The sequence below is a fragment of the Ostrea edulis genome, chromosome 5 (assembly GCF_947568905.1).
Source record: "Ostrea edulis chromosome 5, xbOstEdul1.1, whole genome shotgun sequence".
Lineage (NCBI taxonomy): Eukaryota > Metazoa > Mollusca > Bivalvia > Ostreida > Ostreidae > Ostrea > Ostrea edulis.
In genome coordinates, this window is record NC_079168.1 from 43388573 (window position 1) to 43399389 (window position 10817).

The window sequence follows — 10817 nt, forward strand, 5'->3', positions numbered from 1 at the left end:
AGTTTATTGTCGGTTATTCATAAAATTATTTTGCACCATTACGGAGATCCTATGGAATTGTAGCCCTATCCCGAAAACGTCAGAATAAAAAAAAGTTGGATAGGGCTACATTATTGCAGCTAGGGAAGGGGGTGCCTTTTCTTCATTGGAGAGGCTCATAAATTCTTTTCTTAACGTAGCGCTAGTACTGGTATAGCCAGAATAAAGTTATAGAATTTGAAAGGTGTTCAATTATAATTCAAGTCTTTTACAGTATGTCACAATCGGGGGGGGGGGGGGGGGGGGGGCAAAGCCGGGAAGTACTCTACCTATTAAAACTTGCTATGCAAAAGCGCCTGTTGGTACATTTATCCACAAAAATCCACCGTTTTTAAATACATAATAATGCATTTGTATGAAATGGTGGATTCTGAGGATGACTTCCTGTTCTCTCTGTAATTTCTGCTTCCTTTGTTCATAATCAGCCTTTTGATTTTACAAAAATAAATGCTGATCTCTCATAACATTACTGCACGAAATATTTTCCGTTTCATTCCGTCTTCCCTTCTGCGTTTTAGCTACATCCGTTGTAAAGTGATGCGTTTTATTTATAGAAATGACTGTAATCTGGGAAAGGCCGCTAAACATACATCCTCGACAAAATACAAGAATTTTTTTTTTTATAGAAATATGTAGGGTTTTCAATAGTAAACTGTGATATGGGGAATTACCTTTTAAAATCAGTTTGAATCAGAGACATATAACATTTGTCTCTTGAACGAATTACGAAGGTGATCGAAAGGGTAATATAACATTCTGGAGCACGTGCTCCGCGATGATAAGGAAAACTATAATTATTCCATTCTATAATTAGAGGTCGCGTCATCAAGCTAACACTTAATGTGGGTAGCACGTGACCTGTGTGTACACAATGATAATTATTCTATTTATAATTTGGGTTTTTACTGTTTATTTATAGATCCTATTATTTCACATATATACAATTAAACACCGATTTCTATTGAATCATAATTGTGTTTGTTTTATTCTTAAAGAGACCAGAAGGAGGCCCTATTAGTGTAAATTGGTAAACTACAATATTTATTACATTTTGTTTGAGAAAGTGTATGGTGGGCCAGCAGGGTCATAATTCAATACAATTACATTTTAGCTTGAATTTATGGTTGGATACCGTTATCGGTTAAGAATAAAACGATACCATACTGATAAGATACTTTGATCTATTATCAAGAAATAACCGATACACATAGCATGGTATGAATAGATAACTATTTTGTGGGGTTTTTTTTAACCTTTTTAAATAAGAAACAAAGAGTTAGAAACAAATAGCAGCTATTCATTATTAGTAAGAATTAGGTAAAAAAAAAAAAATTAAATAACAATGTTTGTAATTTTTAAAATATGTCAAGACCATTAGATTGGGTGAACACTATATTTCATTCTTTCTTTACCTTCCAAACCTTTTAGAAACATGCCTCCCCCCCCCCCCCCCCCCCCAATATGGTAAGTCTATAATCGTGCTGATAAGTTCAGATTCGGACGTAAATATTCTTAAGGTTTTCCTCGCTGATCCTGATTCCTCAATCTTAAATCAGAAGATATTCAATAATTACAATAAATGTCCTCCTCATAACATTACTGCATACAATATTTTTCATTCCAGGTTTCAGCAACACCCCCTTGGTATGATATGATACGGAGCATTGGTGTCCAACCCTATGCTTGATAGAGATATGATGAAACTGAATAGGTATTTATGAATGAAGAAATTTTACATAAAGGTATAATTCTGTACATGTTTCTGTCTCTTTTATGGAATTGGTATGTTACTTGTGTCAACTTTAACTTTGATGAATATTGTATCTTCTTTAAGATATGTCTTTGTCTCCAACACGCTGTGAGAGATAAAAAGAGGACATCCAGTGGCAACGTTCATCTCGGTAGTCGGCCTCTTGAAGCTGCTACTTGTTGTGTCAGGCTGGAAAGTATCACAGACATGTCTTCTGTAAGCGTCTTGATCCAACAGCATCAGAGAAACTTTCTGCTGGAAAGGCCATGGAAGCAGAGCATCAAACTCACCTCTCATCACCACAAAAAACAATGATAGATGAGTCCCTTTACCCATCCCATCTCCATTTAGATACACTCTGGCACACATCTTGTAGCCAGTACGACTTGTGTAAAATGGCTGGCTATACAGTGAAAGGGTTCTCCCACTTTTGGCCTCCTCCTTTCTTCTGGAGTAGTCTCTTATCTTCCACATTAAAATGCCATCATAACTAGCAGTCTCCAGCACTTGGAATCTCAGGTCTAACTCGGCAAGCCTAATGTCCTGAATTGCCATCTGCTTCTCATTACTCTTCAGCTGATTCCTCACCTCTGAAACAATGTCAATAGTTTGAATATTATTCAAAAGCTTCAACATGCAACTTTAATTACTACAAAAAATATAATTCTTATTCTTGTTTTTTGATGCTCTACTTGTAAAAGCACATTATTGAATACCATACCTTGAGACCCTCCTGCCTGTGACCCTCCACCTCCTGGTCCTGCTCGTTCTAAATGAGTTATTTGCTCCTGACTGACTCTCAGGTCCTCCCTCAACGAATTTAAAACTTGCTCCTGCTTCTCAAGGATTTCTCGCTTTGGCTGATGTTCAACCAACCTTTCCAAATTTATCAACCTTTCTGTCAATGTTACTAACTTTTTTGTCATATCCTTTTTCATAGATTTCGCTAAGGGTGTCATTTCTTCTTTCAATCTTTGATTTTCCTGATGCAATTCTTGAACAATTCCTTGCAATTCTACTGCCTCTTTCTTGCTTTTCTAAACAAAGATATAAAAAGTCATTTAAATAAGCATATAAAAAGCTCCAGTGTTGCAACAGAGAACTAGAATAGGAAAGGAAAGAATTGAAACTGACCTCAATCTCATTCTGCAGAGCTAGATTTTGGTCGCTTGTTTGATTGGAAAATGACATAACTAACATCAGATGGTGATCTGTGGCAGTTGTCTGATGCTTCTCCACTTCTTTGACTACATCCTGGAACATGCAGTGTAAAATAAAATGAAATTTGATCATACTAGCATAGAACAGTTAACACTGCAGAGCTTATCTCAATTCAGTATGTATTTCATATAAACTTACAACAAACTGACACCCTATGCTTTTGTATCCACAAGGGATTGATCGTTTTGGACAAGATTGTAGGTGACTATCCATCTGAAAAAATATAATAATCATGTATTAATGTGACAAATCAAATGTCAGCCTCTTGGAAACCCAATATTAAGTCCTTTATGGTTTACCTGTAAAGTTAAACCATTTTTTCTTAGCATGCATGTCTCCTTGACTACACTTCACTAACTTTCTTGTTGCAGATTACTGTAAACTGACTTTTATTCGCAACAACTTTATTTCGCGATTTTCTATTTATGAACTGGTTTGCGACGATTAATTTTCGCGACGAAGATAATCTTAAACATACAAGAAACATTAAGTGTCTAGTTCACAGCGAGAAATATTTGCGATGAAGAAGTTCTCTTGAACCTCGCGAAAATTTCTCGCACGCAAATAAAAGCTGGTTTACAGTAATTATTTACAGTAACTATGTTTATGGGGAACCTTTACAAAGTTGCAAAAGTGATTACTGCAAACAAGTTTAGACAAACAATTCGCTAGAAGTTATCACAAATAATGGATGGCTTACAGTATTCCCCATGTAACACATACCTCACTCCGACGAAGGACTGTATTTTCACACCCATTTGGACAATTCAGTTGATATTCCAAACACTCGTGCTCAAGGTGACTCTGTGCAACATAAATATTTATAATATATCTTAATCCTGGGTCAGATATTTACAATAGACAAAACATATTATCAAAATATGAAGTTTGAAAAATTAATTACCTGCATCTGACAGAAGGGAACTTCCTGTGAGCAGTGGTTGCATACAATAATTCGATGGCTGCATTCAAATTTCTTATGACTCGACAGGTTATTCTGAGGTATGTTTTCATGGCATTCACCACATTCTATGGGTTTAAAGTCACATTCCTCTGTGTGGCTCTACATCAAGAATTTAACTGAAAACTCAAACTACAGAACTTTTCTACTGTCTATCAGAAGTAATCCGCAATCCCAGTAAATTTTTTGGAAAATATATAAATTCAAATAGCAGCTTTATCTTCAACAGTTGTGAAAGATTAGGGTTGAATTCAATTGTGGTAGAAATTCATCTTTTTAAAATAAAAGAACTTTCAACCTGTCCTTACCAAAAGCTTTTTCCAAATAGGAGTTTCTTTACAACCATTACTGTGATAGGAACAGAAAACTGGAAGTGACATCATTTCTCGACGAGTGCACATATCTTTATGTATCTGAAAGATACCAGTTTGTACAAAAATGCTTATTCCATAAAAATACTGCTTGGAAGTATTTTGACAATACCAAGTACATGATTGTGTCTTACAAATTTTTTTGAAGAGACATGCAGAAATTCCTTGTGAAACTATATTTTTTTTATCTGAGCAACAAACAATAACAAGGACCATTTCATATTAATCTGCCTTAATTGAACTTTGTAAAGCAGTCCAGTACTTTTCCGAGAACTGAATCATATTACCCGTCATTCAGTAACAGTCTGGATTCATTTCTAAGTGATGCATCCACAAAATCTGATGCCATTTCAATACCCACACACAATACATGAGGTATCGACAAGTTAAGTCAATGAATGACAGCAATATGATGCCATTCTCAACCGACAATCAGCCATTCTTGACAAGGTACCCTTACAGAGTCCAAGGAGGTGTATATGAATTTTGATTTGATTTGAATATAATTTTATTCTACGATAGTGCATCAACATGCATATATATGAAATGGTGACTATGGTCCTAATTTTACTTGTACATAAATGGCTTTGTAATCATGGTATCATTTTGAAGGGCTATCAAATAAAAATAATCACCCATATTAGAAATTTTAGAAAATTTTGATCTTGCACTGTTTGATTTATCTCACCTTGAATATTTCATTGAAATCTATAGGAAGAGCATGTTTTACTTTTCTTTTTTTAAAAAAAACTATACGAAGAGCATGTTTGACTTGAATTTTTTTTTTTAAATTTGTATTTCATAAAAAGCAAGATGTGTTTGTGAAACACTGATGCCCCTGTATGGCAGCAAATTAATTCTGGTAGCAAAAGAGGTCTTTTCACAAGGAATGCATGTATGAAATCCCTAGCATTAAGACAGTTAAATTATGACGGTCAACTAAGTTAAAGTTTTTTATAAGTAGGTCAAACTCCATAAAGTAAAAAATTTTGGTACCAAAAGAACATTCTTGTCACAGGAAATACACATGTGAAATATGAAAACCATAACACTAAGCATGCAAAAGTTATGGTCAAGGTTAAAGTTTTAGAGGACAAGCAGACAGATCAAAAACTATAAGCCCCTGAATCTCTAATTACGGGGCATGAAAAAAAAACTCTTGGTAAAACCTTACATGTACATAAACTTGTTCTTTACAAAAATATGAGATAAAAGTAATCATTTATGGCAGACATATTCAGAACATTAGATTTTTCTTATTTTTATCATAATTAATGATGGAAAACTCTTCAAAAAGTTTCAAGTGCATAAAGATCATCTTCTAATCATTTGCCAGTTATGTAAATGATCCACTTCACTTTCATCATTACTATTAAAACATTCATCTTGATTTAAATCTTGTAAAGTTGGTTATACATGTAATCAGTATATTCACTAATGTGTAACACTATCAAATGATATATATCTAAAGAATGATATGGCAAACCATTAACCTCTTTTTTGGAGAAAGGCTGCTCACACTCCTCATCAGACATCACCGGACAGGTTGCTTCATCATTCTCTCCAAACAATGGATCAATACAGGACTCACATATCTGATGCCCACATTGCAGCTGCATGGCGTTCCTCAGCACTGTTCCACACACACAGCAGATATATTTCTCTGCTACTTTATTCACAAACTCTGGCAAGTCTGATGATTGTGACAACATGTTTGCTCCCAAAGAAGCCAAAGAGGAATCCATGTTGAGATAGCAAATTTCAGCTTACGTAGTATTCAAAATATTTTAACAAAATACTGAGCTTTATATGCAGATGGTTTTTAAATTTGCAAGAATATTTTTTCAAGAACCTGACAGACGTTTTTACGTATTCAAGGTTAATATATTTCCAGTTTTTAACGGTATCACATCTGATACTCTGTATATGAACAGTAAAGTAAATGATCAATATATCGCTCAAGTAGGAATATTTTATCCAATACTGTGGAAATACAGTTTGTCCATAAACTGCTGATTTACACTGGCAAAATTTACAACCCATACACCTTTGCTTTCTGAAAAATAAATTGTAATTTATGTGTAATTTTAACAATTATCTACAATATTGCATATATCAAGGGGTCTTGCTTGAAGGTTAGCATCACAAGATTACAAAATCATTACTATCATTTAATTGATAGCAGTGCCAATATTGAGCAGAGAGTATCTTCCTACCCGTGACTTTTGACCATGTGACCTTTAAATCTATAAAGATATACTCCTTAGAATGTACATAGCCTAGGTGCTGAGAATCTGGTTCTGTTTGTAACTTTGACTGCCCCCTATATCAGAAACTAGCTCAAGATTATATACTGTGAATACATTTTTAAGGTCATATCACCAAATATGGCAAATATTAGGCCAAAAGTTGATGACTGAACTTAGCCCATATACTTGTCTTTACAAATTCACAATGCATTGATGGGAATAATTTCCTCATTCATGTCAGAATGCATTACAGTTGTGACAAATGGGCGTATCAATCTTGTTAGTATGTGTATCTATTTTTTCACAGCTGGGAATTTCAACAGAAATGAGAGTAGAATGTAAATAGGCCTTAAATGTATTACTTTTTTGAAAATATATGATATAATCTGACATGTTTACTTATACGGGAAGATTCCCACAGTCTGACAGTTGAGATCTTTTGTACAATAACATATAAAAACCTTTTCATATATAGCAAGAAATCAGTACAGTTTCCCCGGGTGGCAATATTTTGTAACCAGGTTACACTAGAATACAAGGTTACTGTAGTACAGATACGCCTACTTCAGGGTTACAATGGTAACCAGGTTACACTAGAAAAGAGGGTTACTGTAGTAATTCTCTTCAAAACCCTCCTTTCCACACTTACAGACCCGTGTTTCAAACCCTACCTCTCTTCAAAGTCAGGGTTACAGTTGTTGTGAGAATGAGTGAGCTTAACTTTGTACGATTTAATTATTGCCACAAAGAGCTTCCATATATATTTAATGACGCGTGACGCGACGCCGTGGCTATCTATAAATAGGACTATATCTAGTTAATGTATGATACATCCAAAATTTGTCGCGAAATTCTTTAATAACTAAGTGGGTTAAATTTTTATATAAAATTTATGGTACCACCTACCATTTTCATCTTTACTATAATGTTTCCACTTTCTCGCTAGTTCAGATCACGCAGAAGTGGGTAGGTTAGTCCGCTGTCAGATAAGTCGGACCAAAACAAAGTCGGACTATAGCAAAGTCGGACCAAAACAAAGTCGGACTATAACAAAGTCGGACCAAAACAAAGTCGGACTATTACAAAGTCGGACTACCGATAAATAGAATATAACTCGGTCAATTTAATAATGAACAGATAATTATCCGCAAAAGTGTTTGATCCTAAAAGAACACAACCTTGGTCCGGAAAAACGATTGCTGGCAACACAGAATATGCGATACCGGTGAGTGTATAAATTTTTAATATCAAATAAGTTATTTACACATGTATATCATCACATGTTTATAATCAAATTACAAATAATTAATACATAGGTCTTTAGAAGCGCTAGGTTTTGAAAGAGGGATAAATTTCATCCATAGAAAACAAGTTTGTATGAAACAAGTTGATTCATCAAAATTTTGATTATGTAGTAGCCAGTTCTAATGCTATTTTGTTCACAAGAACATTAAGTGCATTAAATATTGCAGAGATTTATCATTATATATCATAGTTGATATAGACAAATCATGTTATAAGATTTGATGTAATCTTCCTAATAGATACTTTTACCTACTACTTACTTTTTCTACCGATTTACGCTAATAATTGCTTATCTTTAGTTTGCTACACAAGTTATTGAAGTAACAGTATAGAGTAATACACTCCATGAATGTGTCCGTGTGTGTGATATGCCAATTTCATTGTGTTACTCTCTGAACTTTGTGTATAATACTGTGATGTGCTTGATTGAAAACCTGGTATCTTTTTATCTCTATGACTGTCTTGTATAATGTCACACTGTTCTTTATACCATGGAAAATAAAATATTTATTTTGAAAACATATGTTGGCCATTTCTCATTCTAAAACATCATTTACGCATATAGTAATCTAGTAAATATTAGATTAGGCATATAATAATCTATTTTTTCATCAATCGTATAAACATTCAATCACAAGGGCGAATCCAGGTTAATTTTCCAATGGGGGGGGGGGGGGGGGGTCTCACACTGTGGGGGTGCAAGTGTATAGATTCTAACAGAAAACCTTTTTTTCTTTTTATTCATTTCTTTTTTATATATAAACACAGTAAATACGTTCTGCAAAGAAACTTGTACAAAATGTTTATAACAAGCTACTGAAGGTATATATGTATATATCCTTTTCATCATTTTTATATGCAATATGTATATGTTTCTGAATTTCATAAAATTATTTTTTGTTATTGATATTTGAATAACCTTCAAATTCTCTGAAGAAATGCTGAACACTAGCACACCCCCAAAATAAATGTTCAATTGTTTCTGGCAGAATGTACATAATTTTGATTTAGAATAAGTATGAGTTTGAAGCTAAAATTGTGTTCAGAGTTCTATATTGAAACCGTTGCTTTTTTCTGCTTAACTTTGGCAAAATAAATTCCAAGTAGAGTAAACTTACAAGTCCCCAAACAGAAAAACTGTGAAATTTCAACACCCCCCCCCCTTCACCTCGCTGGATCCTGTAAATATCACACCTACAGGTAAATCTGTCACTTTCAGGTTCATAATATCGCCCAAATGTAAAAGAAAAGAAAAATTAAATGAGTTAATTTGTTAATTTCGATTTACATTCACAATTATAAGTATAGTCCGAGTTTGTTATGGTCCGAGTTTGTTATGGTCCGACTTTTTGTAGTCCGAGTTTGTTATGGTCCAACTTTCCTATAGTCCGACTTTGTTTTGGTCCGATTTATCAGTAAATCGGTTAGTCTGGTCCCCCTTCCCACAATTCCGTTCGCGCATTCTCTGCATTGTAGAGAGTGCGCGAACGGAATTGTGGGAAGGGGGACCAGACTATGGGTAGGTAGGCAATCGGAACACCTCGCCCTTTCCTCCGTTCCTACGTAAATGACGTAAAGGGCGAGGGGTACCGATTGGGTAGGTAGGTTGTCGTTCGGAATGCCCTCTATTTTCATTTTCGGTCGGGCTTGTGGTGCAATGAGTCGTTGTCCGGTACGTCGAATTACTCAAATGGAAATCAAATAGAAATCATATGAACCCAAATGGAAATCTAAATATGTGTAACAAAGATTAATAATGAGCTTACAAATGGAAATGAATAATTATGATTTCATGCCTGAATTTAATAGATATGATACATGCATATAAAGATAAATTGTGTACAATATATGTAAAATTTATTGTATTTCATATCAAAGTGTATAGATATCATATGTAACGGGAACCAGATTAAATGTATCTGGTCAAATTATCCCAGGTTTAATATTTGGATTCCTTGATTATGTTCAACACCTCAATAAAGACAAAGCTTAAGTTTTATAAATTTATTGATTTAAAGAAGAATTCATTGCTGTATTTTGGCCAAGAATGTAAATGATAACAGACAACAAATAAATATTAAAAAGAACTAGATAAATGAATTTGAAACTGTAAATGTAAATATCAAAAATGTAACTTAGATAAATAGTTTGAAACTTACTATGCAGGGACTGACACTAATTTTAATACCAACCTGTCCCTTCGGACAAGTTAACATGAAATTTAGGTTGTCCGAATGGAAAATGTACTTGTCCGAAACTGACCAACAAAAAACTGTAATGTATATGCATTGCATTCTCATGAGTGTTTTTTTTTATTAATAGTGTTACCCTGGTTTTCTTGTGATCTCCATGTGAAATCATTAATTAATAATAATGTATTGAATGGTTTCAAAACTCCTGTCACTCAGACAGCAATCTATGTATATACATTTTTACCTTAATGTTTGCAGGCAGAACACTTAGTTACAGACAGAAGTTGAGCCATATTTATGTACTTCCAGATCTGCAGCAAATTGCACAGTGAATTTTTCATTTTGGACATGTTTTTCGTAAAAATTATTCAATTTTAACTTCGGAAAAAGTGTTCTATATCTGTTTGTTCACTTCCAAGAATCACGCGACAATAGAGACATCTGATTGGCGTGATTAAAATACACCGTGAAGCTGATTGGTCGATATTAATGAACAATCTAAATTTAGATCAGGGAAAACCAGAAAAACGCCATATTGATTATCAGATTATTTCTATCGACGAGATGTACTTCAAAAACTTTAAGGACTCTTTTCACGTAGAATTTATTAAAATTTCACGGATACCCTTCATTTATTTTTGGTTGTCCCATCGGACAGGTAAACTACAGAACTTAGTTGTCCGACCACCGTTTTAAGTTGTCCCGGACAATCGGACAGCCGTTAGTGTC

General features: G+C 34.2%; 1 protein-coding gene across 1 annotated transcript; it reads right to left on the reverse strand.

Annotated features, from left to right (window-relative positions):
- Positions 1 to 1737: 1737 nt before the first annotated feature.
- Positions 1738 to 7566, reverse strand: LOC125651421 (TNF receptor-associated factor 3-like). The gene is made up of 9 exons (XM_048879998.2): positions 7498 to 7566; positions 5836 to 6398; positions 4280 to 4384; positions 3915 to 4073; positions 3734 to 3814; positions 3149 to 3223; positions 2924 to 3043; positions 2511 to 2826; positions 1738 to 2379 (listed from the first exon to the last, which is right to left on the reverse strand). Exons 2-9 carry the CDS (start codon positions 6085 to 6087, stop codon positions 1811 to 1813), a joined length of 1677 nt encoding a protein of 558 aa, XP_048735955.2. The 5' UTR covers positions 6088 to 6398; positions 7498 to 7566; the 3' UTR covers positions 1738 to 1810.
- Between the last annotated feature and the right edge of the window lie 3251 nt (positions 7567 to 10817).

What these genes read in the sequence shown, in the direction of transcription:
- LOC125651421 (XM_048879998.2), bottom strand. Translation starts at nt 6,087, where the DNA reads ATGGATTCCTCTTTGGCTTCTTTGGGAGCAAACATGTTGTCACAATCA. An exon ending in TTCCCTTCTGTCAGATGCAG is followed by an intron (nt 3,815 to 3,914) that starts GTAATTAATTTT and finishes TATGTTGCACAG; the next exon opens with AGTCACCTTGAGCACGAGTG. An exon ending in GCATAGGGTGTCAGTTTGTT is followed by an intron (nt 3,044 to 3,148) that starts GTAAGTTTATAT and finishes TGCATGTTCCAG; the next exon opens with GATGTAGTCAAAGAAGTGGA.